At 39.0% G+C, this 19134-nt stretch overlaps 1 protein-coding gene across 26 annotated transcripts in view; it reads right to left on the minus strand.

The window, feature by feature from the left end:
• BBX (BBX, HMG-box containing) overlaps nt 1-19134 on the minus strand; it is a 286716-nt gene that overhangs the window by 68466 nt on the left and 199116 nt on the right. For all 26 annotated transcript variants that reach the window (XM_021070468.1, XM_021070469.1, XM_021070466.1 and 23 more), the window contains 2 exons: nt 14337-14532; nt 10551-10618 (listed from right to left, as the gene is read on the minus strand). In XM_021070468.1, coding sequence (XP_020926127.1) covers nt 10551-10618; nt 14337-14532 — 264 coding nt within the window. The remainder of the gene's footprint in view (nt 1-10550; nt 10619-14336; nt 14533-19134) is intronic.

Raw genomic sequence — 19134 nt, forward strand, 5'->3', positions numbered from 1 at the left:
TGACAAAGCAGTATTTTTTTTTCCATAGGCAAAATTCACATCATGAAAACTAGAGACACAGAAACATGCTCCAGACTGCTGATGTAACACAAGATCAAGCCATTTAGATGCACTGTACATGGCTGGGAAAGCTAGGTTTTATTAAGAGAGTGTTCCTACTTTGCAAGGCACAAGATCACATCCGTAGAGCTGGATTGTGATATAACACAAAGTCAACAAAAAGAATGAAGTGCACTGGTTCTATCTGAACTACACATCCCTGCCCATACTACTTCAAACATTTATTGATTACTTACTCCTTCAACAAATATTCAATAAACACCTATTACGTTCCAGCCACAAATACTGCTCTCTCTCTCAAGAAACTTGGATTCCCCCTTGTGTGCATTGTATGCTGGGGAATAAAATGAAGCTAAGGGGATGTGTCTGGCCCTTAAGTTGCTTGCAATTCAAGTGCAGGGGACAGCTACACATTAGGAACGTATGTTTACCTGATTTCAGAGATCAAGTTAAAGATCCTGTGCAGCTCCAAGGCTCAGTGGATTTGATTCTCACTTCTGTTCACCCTGGCCCAGGCTCTCCTACAATGGACAGCTTTTGCCAAGTATCTTTCTATAAACAGAGAACCTGAGTGGTCATTTACTATGCATTTAATATTAGATGGTAAGCGAAGGAAGTCTGAAATGCATTCGAGCTTCAACACAGGTGAATTCAATGTAAGTATATTATATTCAAGTTGGACCTTTAAAACGTATTTTTAAGGATGAAATTGAAGGCAGTCTTTAATTAAACCTAAATGAGGTTAAGGAGCACGTGAGGACTAAAGCCATGCACTTGGTTGGTGGACACCAGAACTGGGCTACAGCTGAGAAAGAACGAGGAGAGCTAGCCTGGGGAGCACAACCAAATAGCACCGCCCAGAGCTGCAAATGCCTCAAAATTAAAATGTGAGCCAAGTCATTTGGCTGAAAGGAGGACTAAGTTCCTGGTTTTTCTCAGGGCACCAGGGAGCCAGAGCCATGATTTCTCTCGGTGAGTGGTCTTCTATCATACTAGCCGTGTGGCAGAGCACTAGTATGGGGGTCCACGACAGACTCCAGGCCACCTCTGAAAACTGCCATTAGCAGCTGAGACAAACCCTAGCATCATCCTGACTCAGTTTCTTATTTGATAAACAGGTAAGAATGGCCCTCACTTCTTCACAGGACATTGTGAGAACAGAATGCAGTCATGTACATAAACACGCTCTTAACAACAACACAGCAGCAACAACATCACCCTCTCATTTATCCTCTTGTTCTCCCTCCTTCTCCTTCTATCCCTGCTCACTTGCTACCCACCTTCCCCACTCCCCTTTCCCACGAACTCCAGGAAACAGAGGAGCTCACAGTCCATCAAGGTCTTGGGCAATGTGAGCTGGGAACTCATCAGGGACAAAACACTTGTCCATCAGGTTGGGGAGAAGAAATTGATTCTCTGGGCTCTGAGCCCCACTGCTGAGAGATGGAAGAGGCTGGGCTGGACGGGCAGTTCTAGCCAAAATGACAGTGACATAAAGAGGAGCGAGAAGAGAGAAGAGAGAAAACTCAAAGAGCCCATTTAACATAAAATTTAAATATAGTGTTTCCTCACAAAATACATTTAGAAGCTATAAAACTGTGAGATAGGAATTAAAAGCTTTGATGAGAAGGGGTGAAGAGTGGGAGGTGGGGAATGGAATTCAGTGGATTTAAGCATCCTGTAGTAGGCAAACATAACAGCCTAAGAAAGGCACATAACAAACTAATTCAAAATGTACCAACCAGGAGTTCCCGTCGTGGCACAGTGGTTAATGAATCCAACTAGGAACAATGAGGTTTTGGGTTTGATCCCTGCCCTTGCTCAGTGGGTTAACGATCCGGTGTTGCCGTGAGCTGTGGTGTAGGTCGCAGACTCGGGGCTCGGATCCCGCGTTGCTGTGGCTCTGGCGTAGGCTGGCAGCTACAGCTCCGATTCGACCCCTAGCCTGGGAACCTCCATATGCCGCGGGAGCGGCCCAAGAAATAACAAAAAGACAAAAAAAAAAAGAAAAAAAAGTACCAACCAGCAGGAAAATAATTTTCTTCACTTCACTGATATCAGAAACTGTAAGAAAGGTGGAAACTTTTAATTTTATATAAACCCGTTATTTGTTTTAAATTTAAAATGCACAGTGTTCAAAATATGAACATATTCATTGGTTTTAACAACTGCTGGTATTACCACTTCTCTATCTCAGATTTCATCTCTCATTACTTAATGGAAAATATGTGGGTATGGGTTTAAATCCTTCTAGAATGGCTTTCTTGCTCTATGGCCTTAGAGAGGCTATTTAACCTCTCAAGCCTAATTTCCTCATTTATGAATTGGGGATAATAATAATAAACCAACCTCATAAGACTCATGGAAGGATGAAATGAGATCATCAGTGTAAGTGCTTAGCATAGTGCCTGGTCCCCAGAAAGCACTCATGAAATGCCTGTGTAAAGGACGCCACTGGAGAAGAGGCCCTGATCACTGAGGCCACTGCAGGCTATACGAAGACCGAAGCTAGCCCCCCTGGGTTCATATCCCAGCTCCATCACTTCACAGACACACAAGCTAGAGCAGGTTATTTAACCCTTCTCTGTCTCCATTTCCTCATCTAATGGTATCATATTTACTTATGAGGGAAGTAAGACTTAACTTATAAAGTTATTAGGAGGATCGAGAGTTATGTATGTGCATTTTAGAACAGACCCCAGAATGGAGGAAGTGCTAAAGCAAGCAAGTGGGGAGCCCTGTAATTTAAATCCTGTCATTGCTCCTGATCGAAAGTTGCTTAAAGTCTCCAAGAAGCAAGACTTACACATAGAATACAATGAGAAAAATTTTAAAAGAGAACTCTTACTATGGAGTTTATAATAAAGAACCCAACTAAATATAATCAAGTGCTATAATGTATAATACTGACAATACAACCAATGACAGATTAGGAATAGGAGGAATCAAAGTTGGCTCAAGAAATCAGGGAGGGCCTCTTGGAGGAGGTGAGAGATTGGTATGACAAACATAAAATATATGTATTATTTTCATTTTTTGTGTATTATTTTAAATTTTTAGCCTTTTAGAATTTTTTAATTTAATGACTTTTATTTTTTCCATTATAGCTGGTTTACAATGTCCTGTCAATTTTCTACTGTACAGCAAGGTGACCCAGTGACACATACACATATACATTCCTTTTTCTCACATTATCATGCTCCATCATAAGTGACTAGATATATTTCCCAGTGCTATAAAGCAGGATCTCATGGCTTATCCATTCCAATAATCTTTTAGAAATTTGAATACATGAATTTCATTTTTAAATGAACAGGTGATAATGAACAGATGAAAATTAATACGAATCCCTTTGAAGCCAGATGTATCATGTGAAGGGTTGCTCTCTGTAAAAACCTGAATCTTAAAACCCTTCCAGGGAGTTCCCTTCGTGGCTCAGCAGTTAACAAACCCAACTAGGATCCATAGGATGTAGGTTCAATCCCTGGCCTCGCTCAGTGGGTTAAGGATCTAGCATTTTGGTGAGCTGTGGTGTAGGTCACAGACAAGGCTCAGATCCTGCATTGCTGTGGCTGTGGTGTAGGCCAGCAGCTGTAACTCCAATTTGACCCCTAGCCTGGGAACTTCCATGCCACAGGTACAGCCCTAAAAAGCAAAACAAACAAACACACCAAAAAAAACACCCACACTTTCAGCTCCACGAGGTTGGAAACTTGTGATTTGTTCCCTGATGTACCTGGCATATGACTGAATGTGTGAAAAGAGGACATAGTTCCCACACTGTTCAACTCTTTTTTTTTTTTTTTGGTCTTTTTTCTAGGGCTACTTCCCACGGCATATGGGGGTTCTCAGGCCAGGGGTGGAATCAGAGCTGTAGCGGCCGGCCTACGCCAAAGCCACAGCAACACGGGATCTGAGCCACATCTGCCATCTACACCACAGCTGGATCAATGATGGATCCTTAACCCACTGAGAAAGGCCAGGGATTGAATCTGCAACCTCATGGTTCCTAGTCGGATTCGTTAACCACTGAGCCACGACGGGAACTCCCCTACACCGTTCAATTCTTATATAGGCCCTTTATAGTCCCTTAACAGAGGGACTCTCTTAGCATCATCTCTTAGCATCTTCTCCACTAACTCTGATTCTGACGATAACTCAGCTACTCTGCTCAGGTCACAGTTTCTATATTGGTTTCTCCCAAATGTTATAAAAGTTGTCTCCTTTTTGAGCATCTGTTGATAAAGTGTATTACAAATGTAATTTCCTACAAATTTTTAATGGAGAGGAACTGTGTGTATGTGGCTGGTAAAACATACCATAGCCTGATATAGTTCAGGCTTTCAAGTTAAGTATGAAAATGCTTAGAATAAATTATGGTAATAATAGTACATACCTAGAAGAATGCCTTTCAGAAGAGTTAAAAATGTCTTGCAGGTTTTATTCAATTAATCTTCAGAGATGTCTTGGGAGTTAGAGGCAAATGGGTATTATTGTTAGCTCCATTTTACAGGATGGGCGGCAAAGAAAAAATGTGGCTTGATCGTAACTTTCCTGTCATACCTCTTCATTCCAACAAAAGAACAAGGCATTTTAAAGTCACAGACCCAGGTCTAACACACTTTCCATATATTTCAAAGTTTGCCTTCAGTTCATTCATTCTACGAAATAGATACCAATAACGTTAAACTTTTTCATCTTCAGCTATGATCACTCTGCCTTCTCTAATTTTCTGTTATTCCCCAAATGCTCTCTCTGTTGTAGCCAAGATGACTCTCTTCTACTCCCTTAGGTCCAATACTGAAATGATGACCTTTCCACCATTACCTGAAGCTGCTCTACATGTTATGTGTTGACTAATCTCCCTTTTCATCTCTGAATTGTATCACTCCATGCCTTTCTTTTTATTATTTTCATGTTATCTGGCCACACCCAAGGCATATAAAAAGTTCCCGAGCCAGGGATTGAATCTGAGCCATAGCTGTGACCTAGGCCACATTTGCGGCAACACTGGTTCCTTACCCCCACTGCACTACAGCAGGAACTCCCCTACCTTTATTTATTTATTTATTTTTTTGTCTTTTGTCTTTTGTTGTTGTTGTTGTTGCTATTTCTTGGGCCGCTCCCGGGGCATATGGAGGTTCCCAGGCTAGGGGTCCAATCGGAGCTGTAGCCACCGGCCTATGCCAGAGGCACAGCAACACAGGATCCGAGCCGCGTCTGCAACCTACACCACAGCTCACGGCAACGCCGGATCGTTAACCCACTGAGCAAGGGCAGGGACTGAACCCGAAACCTCATGGTTCCTAGTCGGATTCGTTAACCACTGCGCCACGACGGGAACTCCCCCTACCTTTATTTTTAAATTTTAATTTAGTTCTACCTTTTTTACTAAATTAAGGTAAAAATTTAATACTATAGAAGATTTTCAGTCCTGGAGATTACTTCTAGAAATTCTAAATCAAATACTTGTACTTTATTTATTGCCTTTTCCTCTTTAGACAACTCATGATATGAACCATAAAGGCTTTACTCAATGTAACTCCCTTAGTATAGTCACCTTCATTAATACCTTAGCTAGACCATGTGAATAACTTGCTGCAGCTTCTGTATCAGCACTTGCTGCTTCACCTTGCACTTAGATGTTATGAAGATGGTTTCTTAAAGCTCATGAACCAACTTCTGCTAGCTTCAAATTTTCTTCTGCAGCTTCTTCACCTGTCTCAGCCTTCATAAAAATTGAAGGGAGTTGGCTCTTTGCTCTGGATTAGGTTTGGCTTATGTGAATGTTGTGTCTGGTTGGATCTTCTATGCAGACCACTACAACTTTCTCCATATTAACATTAAGACTGCTTTGCTTTCTTATCATTCTTGGGTTCAGTGGAGTAGCACTTTTAATTTCCTTCAAGAACTTTTCCTTTGCATTCACAACCTGGCCAACTGTCAGCACAAAAGGCTTAGCTTTCAGGCTATCTCGGCTTTCAACATGCCCTTCTCACTTAGCTTAATCATTTCTAGCTTTTGATTTAAAGTTAAGAGACATGTGACTTTCCCTTCCACTTAAACACTTAAGAGACCAGTTCAGGGTGATTAACTGACCTAATTTCAATACTGTCGTGTCTCAGGAAATAGAGAGGCCTGAGGACAGGGAGAGTGATGGGGGAACTGCTGGTCAGTGGGGCAGTTAGGACATGCAATTTTCATGCCTTTTATTCATTAGAGACACAAGGTTTCCATGACTGAAATTACAAACCCAGCTTGGCTTATAAGAGTAGCATAAAAAAATGGTGACTGAGGGAGTTCCTGTTGTGGCTCAGCAGTAACAAACTTATGATCCATGAGGTTGCAGGTTCCATCCTTAGCCCTGCTCAATTAAGGATTTGGGTTAAGGATTTGGTCTTGCTGTGAGCTGTGCTATAGGTCCCAGACATGGCTCGGATCCCACGTTGCTGTGGCTGTGGCTGTGGCTGCGGCTGGCAGCTGTAGCTCTGATTTGACCCTAGCCTGGGAACTCCCATATGCCACAGGCGCAGCCCTAAAAAGCAAAAAAAAAAGCTGACCTAACAACACTAAACTGGCAGATTTAGAGTTAGGCAGAAGACTAACATTTTGCTTGTTATTACTTATTCACTGCTATCTCAAGAACCTATCATTTCTCTCTAAAAATTCTAAGATCGCATCAAGTACATCCAGGAATTGAATAGGGCAAAGAAGCTTTTAATCTGAAATTTATTATTCCAGTAACATCCAGTCTCTTTACCTTCTAGAATTGTTTTTATAAATGCAACTATTACCTACACAATTTTCCATATTAAAAAAAATAGGCTTTTGAGGACTTCTTTTATGTGATTAGGTTTTAGGAAGAAAGGAAAATCTCCCTTTAAATATAATATTTCAAAATAAGAACTGTCTCATGGCATTTTAAAAAGTCATTATGATTAGACCTTCTCTGTGGTAGAATTTTTGTAAAATGTCACTCTATGTGACTGATCCTACCTAATAGTATAAACAGACCTTACAGTAATTGTTCCAAATGTCGGAAGTATGAAATTTCTGTATTTCTCTCCTTATCCCACTATCCTTATATATTTCTTTTAAAAATCTGAGTATGGGAGTTCCCATCGTGGCGCAGTGGTTAACGAATCCGACTAGGAACCATGAGGTCGCGGGTTCGATCCCTGCCCTTGCTCAGTGGGTTAACGATCCGGCGTTGCCGTGAGCTGTGGTGTAGGTTGTAGATGCGGCTCGGATCCCGCGTTGCTGTGGCTCTGGCGTAGGCCGGTGGCTACAGCTCCGATTGGACCCCTAGCCTGGGAACCTCCATATGCCCCGGGAGCGGCCCAAGAAATAGCAACAACAACAACAACAACAAAAGACAAAAAGACAAAAAAAAAAAAAAAAATCTGAGTATGTATTCACTGTATTTGTCATCTGCCAATGTACATAAATCCCCTAAAGTTCTATGACCATGTCTACATATTTGGAATAAGACTTTGCATAGAAATTAGGTGCTAGATGAAATCTACTGATACTTGTGATTAAAAACTCTCAAACCATTACGTTTAGAGAAAGCATTATTTTATACAAATTTATACAAATTTCATTGCTTTACTGTTTCAGTATCTTAAGATTATTTTTTAAAATGACCTAAATATATCTGGAGTTCCTGTTCTGGCTCAGCAGTTAAGAACCCAACTACTATCGGTGAGGATAGACTCCCTCAGTGGGTTAAGGATCTGGCGTTGCTGTGAACTGTTGGGTAGGTTGACAGCTTTGGCTCCAATTTGACCCCTGCCCTAGGAACCTCCATATGCCTCAGGTGCAGCCCTTAAAAAAGAGACAAAAGTTAGACACAACCTAGAATAGATTTATATGGAGATCCTGCTGAATAGCATTGAGAACTATGTCTAGATACTCATGTCGCAACAGAAGAAAGGGTGGGGGAAAAAACTGTAACTGCAATGTATACATCTAAGGATGACCTGACCCCCTTGCTGTACAGTGGGAAAATAATAAAAAAAAAAAAAAAAAAAAGAGACAAAAGTAACCTAAAGATAAGATAAAAAGCAGGAGTTAGTTATATGAAGAGAAAGTTTAGAAGTGGTTCTTATAGACTAAGTGCTGGCAACTTCTTCCTTAGCATAAATTCCCTTCTCCTATGCAGTTCATTTCTTTCTTTGTTTTTTTTTGTTGTTGTTGTTTTTGTTGGTTTTTTTTTTGCCTTTTCTAGGGCCGCTCTTGCGGCATATGGAGGTTACCAGGCTAGGGGTCGAATCGGAGCTGTAGCCAACGGTCTACACCAGAGCCACAGCAACGCGGGATCTGAGCTGCGTCTGCGATCTACACCACAGCTCATGGCAATACCGGATCCTTAACCCACTGAGCAAGGCCAGGGATCAAACCCACAACCTCATGGTTCCTAGTCGGATTCATTAACCACTGCGCCACCACGGGAACTCCCTGCAGTTCATTTCTTTAAGCCATTTAACTTTGTTTCCTGAGCCTGAAATTGTCCAAAGGATTCCCCTTCCTCAGAAATAAAGGCTAAGGCATGATTTAAACTGCTTGTGTCAAACACTTCTCCCTCTTAAAAGTGGGGAGAAGAGCTAGCTATTCACTGAAAAAAGTCCAAAAGACAAACTTTTTTTTTTAAGGGCTACACCCATGGCATATGGAAGTTTCCAAGCTAGAGGTTGAATCAGAGCTGCAGCTGCCAGCTACGCCACAGCCACGCCAGAATCGAGCTGCATCTTTGACCTGCTCCACAACTCACAGCAGTGCCAGATCCTTAACTCACTGAGTGAGGCCTAGGATCGAACCCCCACGCCAGAATCGAGCTGCATCTTTGACCTGCTCCACAACTCACAGCAATGCCAGATCCTTAACTCACTGAGTGAGGCCTAGGATCGAACCCGTGTCCTCACGGATACTAGTCAGGTTTGTTCCCACTGAGCCACAATGGGAACTCCCCAAGAGACAAACTTGAAGATTCTTTTCTTTGACTAGCATTTTCATCTATCTATAAGTTCTATAGATATTCACTTGTTTACATTTGTCTCTGAAAGTTAAAAGGAGTGCTTAATAGGTGCTGGGAAGCAAACATCATTATTATCAAATCTGTCAGAAAAAAATCATGCTTTCACAATACAGTGCATTCTTGGAAAGCATGAGTCAGACTGCACTGAAAGGTCAAATACACATTATTACTCTAACATTCACCTTTGGGAACCTACTTGGGATTCTCCACACTAAAGTGAGGAGAGTTAGTCTGACTGCTATTGGGTAGCATCCATGTGTTAGAAAGTAGAATGATACCTGGAGAAGGCTATTGTGTGAGGAAGTACAAACATGTTGAATAATGAGTATGCAAAGGTACAAAATGACATGTTTACTTTGTTTACTAATACAGTGTTTACTTTGTTTACTAATACAATGTAAGTAACTATCAATCCACCAAATTTACACATTTATTGCTACATTAAATTGAACAGATAAAAACATTAAATCAAACATTTGGTCAACTACTTGGATCCGAATTATATAAACTATAGATAATGAAAGCCTTTTATAAGTAACTATCTTATATGGTATCTTCTAAAACCACTATTTAAATAGACTTCAACTGTAACCCATATGGCACACTCACAACTTTAAAAAAAAGAAAAAATACATCTGTAATAGAACTGCTATTTCGTTTTAAATAGCAACTCTGGTTGGGGACTGAAAAATTTCTATCACAAGGGCCTGAGTGTGGTAAAATAATGTGACCTGCAGGTTAATTCATCTGGCCTCTGTTAAGTGGGTCTAGAAAATAGAGGAATTCCACAAATGCAAACTGCATGGTTAACCACTTTTACCTGCCAATCAAATCCATACCTACGAATATTTAGCAAAAACACCCCAGTAACTACACAAGAGAATAAAAAACGGAACCAAGGTTATAAGGGCTTGGGTCCTTATTCATTTTCCATTTTAAAGAATAAACAATCTTGGGATACAATGTTTCCCAATTTTCAAGAACAGGAGTTTGGATTTATTCAGGTATCAAGAACAGCAACAGTTTCATACTTAAAAAACAAACAAACAAACTAAACCTCTCATCTTTTTGCCAGCAAACCTAAATGAGAACATCGCAAAAGTGGGAAATGTTATGAATAGAATAAATGAATCAAAGGAGCCACCCTACGGATCCCGTGACACAGTCATGGCAAATGCTAATTATCTGTACACTGCAAGTCCTCCTCCTATACTCATGGAACCTCAAAACCCGTACCTGATTTGTGTTTGTGTCGTCTTGGGTTTATGTACCACATTCTGTTACCCTCGAGGTACAAAATAAGGCCCATACAGGTCTAATGAAAACAATTAGATGCAGAGTTTGTTTTGAGCTATAAACAGTGAAACTGCAGAACTAACAGTGTGAACAGAACACAAATGTCTGTGTTCTCACCCAAAGTGAGCAGAGTGGAGAAGGATGAGGACCCGCTTACCTCTGGTGTGCCAAGAGCATGTTCTCCAGCTAAAAGCAGCATGCTCAGGCCTCCCATCTGAGTAGGATCTAAATAAGCCAAAAACAAGTAAATCAGCAATTTATAACCATGAAGTATGTATAATCCAGAGTCCAAAAAGAATATTGACAAAGACTAGAAGTCAGAAATCCAGCAGAACCACACATAACTTGGTATAGAAAACTTTTGACTCTCTATGAAGCAATAACCTAGTGTATATGTGAGTAGTACTCATACTTTTGTCAGCCTTTAAAATACTACTGTCGTCCACCATTCCAACAAAATACTTTCTTTAGCAATGAGATCCTGCTGTATAGCTCAGGGAACAATATCCAATCACTTGTGATAGAACTTGATGGAGGATAACATGAAAAAAAGAACATATGTATATGTGTAACTGGGTCACTTTGCTGTGCAGCAGAAATTGACAGACCATTGTAAATCAATAATAAAAATTTTAAAAAGAAATACTTTCACACCACAGCTGTTTACAACATGAATTACCTCCTAATGTGATGCTTCTTACTGCATGAAGCGTTTGGAGGGATTTAAAAAAAAAAAAAAAAAAAAAAAAAAAAAAAAAAGAGTGCTTATGCTTATCTTCTGAGAAATTTGAAATTATTATTTTCAAATTGTTATTTCTGCCACATGAAATCAGGGCTGATAAAAATAACCAGGCCAAAGGAACTAGAGAACAGAGAGACATTTTACAAAGAGACCAATAACAATCTAATGGGTTTTGTTCAAATAATATTTCTTTAAAACTTTCAAAAACAAATTTAACTTAAGCAATTATGTATTTCTGACATCCTAAATCTTAGGGGTATACTCAGACCCTTCCTGGAAATACCATTAACATTCAGAACCCTTCTTATACTACTGAAGGTCTTTGTTTTCACTCCTTTGATAGTGAATAGAAATAGAAAGACAAAATGAGAACAGCAAACTGGTAGCTCTATGACCTAGGCTTCTATGTAAACAAAGAAAGCATAAATAAAAAGCCACCTATATTCTTTAAGCTTATCTTAAATTAATTAAATTTCAAAACTTCAATGAAATAACATGGGGAAATGCCTAAGTCTGTGTTATCCCAGTGCATGTTGGTCCCCAATAAACGAATGCATTTTTTATTTTATTAATCTCTCTACAATTAAAAATGAGGATCACGCGTAGTGTTGCCTGAAGACATTCAGGTGTTTCTTTCCTCTTTCATTTTTTGGTTTAAAGATATGCTCCCAAGTGCATCTTTGTATACAATCTGTCTCGAGGACTTATGAAGCAACTCTGACCACAGCTTATATACAGTTGAATTTTTTAAAAATTGAAAGAAATAAAGAAAAATCCTGGTATAGGGGAAAACATGTCACCAAACAATCAGGTGGTCATAAAACAGTTTCACATGGGAAGGTGGCTACATAGGAAGGCACAAAGGAACATGGCCTGATTTGTTAAATAAGACTATCTGTTGTTGTTTTAAGACTCTATCTTTAATTAAATGTTAAGTTTATGAACTATTGTGGCTGTTAAAATAGACACTTCAGTCTATCAGCAAATAAAAATCAGGAGCGGGAAATGAACTTAGTGGAAAGTAAAAGTTCTTTGGGCAGCTAAATACTTTTGCAGCCATCATTCTGGAGATCAGGAGGATTGGATGACTGCTTGCTAATAAAGATAAAAATGTGTTAGTTCAAATTATACAGTAAAATAGGAACACACTTTCATAATAATTTATTTAAGTTATATACAAACATGATTTTGTAAGAAGTTTGCTATACAGATACTAAAACATACATGAGGAATTATCATCTTTTATATTGATTTATACTTCAAATATAATGTTATTTGGATATATAAAAAACATATTTATATAAATAGCATGCTTTCCCTTCACAGAGAGGGCTTGTGCTAAATTAAATTCTACATAGCTTTCCCTTCTTGGGAAATCATACACTTGACTGCTTTGGGGTTATTCAAAAATGCAAAATGTCATGTGACAAAGACTACTGGGAAAACAAAACAAAATGAGATTCCATGTTGAGAAAAAGCTTAAAATGGCCTCTCAAAGCTCTATAGTATTCCCTAGATTTAAACATCTAAGCACCATGTTTTAATTAAAGGCAAATTAATTTGCTTTCCTTGTGCTAAAAAAGAACATAACTAGAAATATCAGACCAATGTTATCAACTCTACACCAGCCTAATAAGGGCTCTGATCATGGATTTCCAACACCTGTCATAGGCCCTTGTATAAGGAGATAAATGTGAGAAAGTTGTTTTCCTTCTTTCTTTATTTTGCTTAAAGAATGTTGTTTTTGAAAGCTGACCTGTAAATATTTTGGTTGAAGTCTAGGTCCCACTTTGAATTTGTTCCTGTATAAAAGGTAAATTATTATTACCCTGTAAGAAATGTTTACACTGTCAGAAATGGTGCTACAGACAACCATCTTTCATAGTTTTCAGTAGTTTATCTACAATTATTTGTGGTTTGTAGAGAGCTGTTATCCACACACACACACAAAAAAAATAGACCAATCTAGATTTAGAACTTGGAGAAAAAGCAATGCAAAATAAATGATAATCGAAGGAATTCATTTAGAAGTCAGATGGGCAGATACTCTTATTTGGTCCTGATGATAAAATGTTTTATAAAAGACCCTTACTGATACAATCTGGGGAGTCTAGAGAGCTCACCAATACTACTAGCAAGTGAGTTGAAGCTAAAATTGTACAAACAAACAGCTAAAACAAGGATAGATCTCTGTTCCTGAAGACTTTATTCCCCCAAATGCTGCCCTTGCATTTCTTAGATGCGACACCACCACATTTTTTGGTATATCATGAATCAATTACATACTGAACTATTAAATCTCATTAGGCCCACAGGCTATTCAAAAAGTGAAGGGTCATCACAATACTGCTCAATCTCCATTCCTAAGCTCTACATTTTGCAAGTTGTTCAGAGCTCTCATTTTGAAGAAAATCTGCTTGTAATTATTAAATGGGAACCCTAAACACCAACTTCAATGTTTCCATCCTGCCCAACCTCCCTACTTCATCCCAGAAAACTCCCCTCTTGATTATGATATTCTAATAACCAGGGAAGATAGAGCCATTTGCAGGGTGAATATAAATACTTTATTTCATGGTAATAAATGCTTCAGGATTCCTTACCATCCAAAGATTAAGGTCCCATAACAAATGAGACCATCTGCAATGTTAAATGTGCCCAGCCTATAACAGGAATGGGGGTGGGGGAGAGGGTAGGATGGGAATACATCCTCTAAGAAGCAGCTGTCAGATCCTCAAATTCGTGATGACAAGTTGTTCATACCCTTGCCCTCAATGTTTCACATCCTCAGATGATCTACGTAATTGTGGTTTTTTAGGTATCCTAGTTAACCAAGGTGCTTACTGGAATAGCTTAGTAGTGTGCATGCCTCTGTAAGCTATTCTGTTCCATTATAAAATTCCCTGAGCTCCTGACAATCTCCACAGTGCTGTCTGCTCTTCCATAATATCAAATGTCAGGAACCCACATATATTTATAATGACTCTATCACTTGGTCCATACCTCCTTTCTTTAATTATATATACACATTCCATGTATGTCATACTTCGAAGCTTTAAGCTATGCTACATATTTGCCATTGCTTTCTATTGGTCATAAATTGGGCTTCTTTCTATCTCTTTCCCTGTATTATCTGTCAAAAACACTGCCTAAATGAACTGCCCTGTTCTTAAAGAACAGGTAAAAACTGTCTAAACTCACCGGCCATTCCAAAGTTAAGCTGAGGCATTTCTTCAGTCTTTGTTTTCTTGGGGCTTGGCAAGTCTCTTGAAGAGTCGGATGGGAAGGCCCACAGTTTCTTTCGTGGATTGACAGTGGGTGTTGGGGATTTGACAGGCTTGTTTGTGGTAGGACACCATTTGTAGCCAGGATTTGCTTTCATAAATGCATCTTTATACTATAAATAAAGAACAGGTAACACAGTTTAGTTAACATATAGTTTGAAAAAGTTCTAATAGCTTTTACCTTACCCACCCCCATGTGGATGATGAATGGAGGGAAAAAAAAAAAAAACTTCTTTCAGTAACTTCTGTGTCTTTCCTTATAGACGAATGACAATCTCAGCACAGGGCTTTGTAGGATGAGGGTATAGAGGCAACACATTTTGTATCTTTTAACCCTCTTTTTTTTTTTTTTTTTTTTTTAAGTATCCAAAAAGTTACCTGACCTTAATGGAGAAAAGGAGTTATTTGTAATGGAAAGACCCAAGGGCTTGAGACAAACAAAACCAAACAACAACAACAACAACAAAACAACAACAAAAAACCCTCAGATTTCAAACCCTAGCATTTCCATTTAGGGCTACAGTTGTTACCAAGGATGGACAAGAAAACCTCCCCTCTCTGGGCTTTAGTCTTAGTTTCCATAAACTGAGAACAATGACACCAATGCCTCGGGTTACTGCAAACTGTGGTGCATAAAGCAGCACCTATTTCAAAGTAGGTATCAGGGACACATTACAAAATGTGAGTCAACACCAGGGCCAATGAGATTCTGCTCACTGCTTAATTTGTAAGTATGTTAAAAATTCATTCTGTACTTTAATGTACAGGCAAATGCAGGCAAACCTAACAGAGCAAAGCAATCAGCAGTGGGATAAAGGAACCAAGATCAAAAATGGGAGAAGGGGAACAGTGTAGGACAAATGATGCATAACTTTTTAGTTATTTAAAGATGCAGGGCCAAGTAGAAGAAAGAGTACTAGATGCAGAATTTATGACCTGGGTTCAAAACCCACCTCTGCTAGTAGCCAGCTGCATTAAGAAGTTGAACTCTCTCAGCCTCAATTCCGTCTACAGAGCGTAACTGCACCTGACAACATTCCAGGGGTTTGTAATGAGCCCATGCAATCTCAAAAGTGAATGTGCAGAGAGATGTGATGTGTGATGCTACAATGAATCCATCACAAATTGTATGTCTTAACTTGGAGGTTTCAGCCTTCACTGTTAGTATCTTCTTTTTGTTTTTTTTTCCCCTGTGGATTTTCTCCCTTTCTCCCAGCTCTGCCACTTCTTTTCCCTTTCCTGACAATAAAATAAAATATATTTATGGCTATTCATTATATACTGGCAAAAGTTATGTCATCTGATAAAATGTATTTTTCATGTATTCTTCAATGATTCTATATTATTACTGCTGGGTACTTTATTATTAATACAATTCTTTCAATCCCATAAACCTGCCTTTTAAAATGGTCAATCTGTGTGTAAAATTTAGTATGAACTCCAAGTAACTTTTTTTATCTAACCCATTTTTTTTAAAAAAAAAGTTCCTTTATCCTTAGTGTAAGAAAAGTATATGTAATACAACTAGCAAACTTTTTGTACCACTTCACTTTAAATTATACACATGAAAATTGTACTACAAATAACATAATGCAATGTTAGCAATCAGTGGTTTAGTATTATCCCTAAAGAATTATCCTTAATTCAGACTTTCTGAATAAGCTCCTCTCTCTCTCTTTTTTTTTTTTTTTTTTTTTACTAATAACTGTGCATCTTCATATTGACATATAGGTACATGTAGAAGGAAGGTAACTATAAAAAAACAGTTAAGATACAGTCCTACTTCTTACAAAAATCATTAAAATGAGATACAAGGTCAGCTCCAAACTAGAATTTGCCATCACATAACAGGATAAATTTGGACCTATCAATGTAATGTAAGAGATACTCTATCCCAGTGCACTCATGGGGGATTTACACATTAAGCTGAGACAAATGGCCTTGCCTGCTGTCTAGAGGTGGAAAGTGACAAATGATAGGGTGAGATGGAAATGAAAGTAGCAGTCACATGCATCATTATTTTGTCCCACCAAAAAGCACATGAACTGGGTCTGTCAGACGAGCAGTCATTTGAACAAAGGACACCACTCTATAAAGTAACAGAAGACTATCAAACAAATTAATGCATTTGTCACAAGAAATTCACAAGAAAATTTGGGGGGGGGGTATTTTTGGTGTTTTTTAAGAAAAAAGTCCCAACTGTGAAAGATGCTAGACAGATGTCACTAGCATTCACATTTCTTCTGTGCTTAGGTGTCACCCCTTCCCCTTCAATGTTGTTGATCTGCTACATAAATTCTCTCCCAGTAAGGTATTATGTCCTTTTCTAAGAATCACTTAGCAATATGCTGATGCAAATCAGCATGCGTAATGAAGATGACAATACTGTCATCCTTATGAATGAATTATTACCAGCATCAACTGTTTTTTAAAGCACCGATGGTATCAACAAAGGCTTGCTTTAACTTTTGAGGTGGAGCTGTGCTGAAGACAACATAAAACAGTGACAATCACCGACCATAAGCATCTTCTTCTACCCACCCACCCACCTCCATCTCATACTTTGTGAGGACTGACTAGATGACAGACACTGGTTAGACATTGGGGATGGAAATAGCATAAATTAGAGTTTCTGACTTCAAATTGTTTACAACCCACGACCAGGCACTCAAACATATTACATCTTTTTTATACACAGTCCATAAACTGCCCCCTGGACTCAGGTACGCAAAATGATTTTGCAAGGGGTCTGTAAAAGGGGAAGATATCTATGGGTTCAAGAATAAAGGGCAAAAAAAGGCCTGGAGTATGTGGGTTTTAAAGAAAATGGGGAGTTCCCGTCATGGCACAGTGGTTAACGAATCCGACTAGGAACCATGAGGTTGCGGGTTCGATCCCTGGCCTTGTTCAGTGGGTTGACGATCCGGCGTTGCCGTGAGCTGTGGTGTAGGTTGCAGAGGCAGCTCGGATCCCGCGTTGCTGTGGCTCTGGTGTAGACTGGAGGCTACAGCTCCATTAGACCCCTAGCCTGGGAACCTCCATATGCTGTGGGAGTGGCCCTAGAAAAGGCAAAAAGACAAAAAAATAAAAATAAAAATTAAAAAAAATAAAGAAAATGGTAACTGAGAATTCACTACAAGGGTCAATGCTTTGTGAAGGTATCACAATATTTATCTTGCAGATTTTTAAGCTCAGTGTTAAGTGTTCAATCCTGAGACAATATTCATTAGCATAATAAAGTACATATTGAGCAAAAGGGTAGAGTGTAAGAAATAAAGAGTTAACACATGGACATGCCATAAATTCATGAAAAGGCATACAGGTCAACACAAGCAGTGTATGAGCACCGAGTGAGGGTGGAGGCAGGGACAGCCTGAGGGTATAAGGATGTCTGTCCTTGGAACTGGGCACATCATCAATCACTTACTCTGATTCAGCTATAAGAGACAACAGAAAGGCTTAATCATTTGTTGTGATGAGGTTATTAGGAAAGGGATTATAGAGAAAGCTGAATAAGGGAGAAATGATAAAAGACTATATATAGTCTGACGCAAATAGCTGAGTGAAACTATCAGCATGCTGGTCAACCATGTGGGCAAAAATCCATCATCACAGGATTGAAAGAACCAAAGAGAGAGGTCCACCCAGCCAGATCCCAAATGCGAGGCTTTCGTGCTGGAAGTGGGAGGGGAAGCTCAGTAATTCTCCAAGAACATCAATCACAGGCTCCTGGTCCTATCTCATAGGTAACTAGCCTCTTGCTAATATAGTGATTTTCAAAAATCTCCCAATAAAAATTCCTCTCCTAAGTTCCTAGCTTTTTCGCAAATTTCCAAATGATTAGATAACCTACTTGAATCTATTTACAGGCACAGTTTCTGACTTATATAAGGTGCTCAGTAAATGCTGGCTCCCTTCTCTCCAACCCCAACCACCACCACCACATTTCATTAATAATAACACAAAACTTACTCAGTAATAGTATTAAATATATACCCTTTGTCACAGTATTTTGCCAACTTCATATATAACAATGGAATATATATATAACAAAAGATAATACTCTATCATGTTAAACTTTGAAAAACTTAGTCTCAATATTAGATACTTCTGCAGATCATTTTTAAGAATGGAAATCTGATCTTAAAAAGCATCTTAATGGAGACATACCCATTAACTGTTCTCTAATTATTTGTTTTTAATAAGGGAGGGTGGAGTTCCCACTGTGGTGCAGCGGAAATGAATCCAACTAGGAACCATGAGGTTGCAGGTTTGATCCCGGGCCTCACTCAGGGGGTTAAGGATCTGGCGTTGCCATGAGCTTTGGTATAGGTCACAGATGTAGCTGGGATCCCCCGTTGCTGTGGCTGTGGTATAGGCCGGCAGCTGTAGCTCCAATTTTACCCTAGCCTGGGAACCTCCATATGCTGCAGGGATGGCCCTAAAAAAAGTAAAAAATAAAAAATAAGGGAAGGTATTGAAAAGGCCAGCAGTATTACCTGCAATTATTAGACTAGATTAGAGAATGGTGAGGTCTGGTAATAAGGGGCCCTGGGAACATCTATACAAATAAAGACAGCTGATTCTGGTGCAATATGTGAAATGTCACTGTGATGGAAGAAAGAAAGAAAAAAAAAAAAAAACTACCAGAATTCTGAAGGAAAGATCACACAGGAATTATCTGATTTTTAAAAGAGATATAACACACTTTTTTT

Source organism: Sus scrofa, chromosome 13 (assembly GCF_000003025.6).
Source record: "Sus scrofa isolate TJ Tabasco breed Duroc chromosome 13, Sscrofa11.1, whole genome shotgun sequence".
In the NCBI taxonomy this organism is placed as follows: Eukaryota; Metazoa; Chordata; class Mammalia; order Artiodactyla; family Suidae; genus Sus; species Sus scrofa.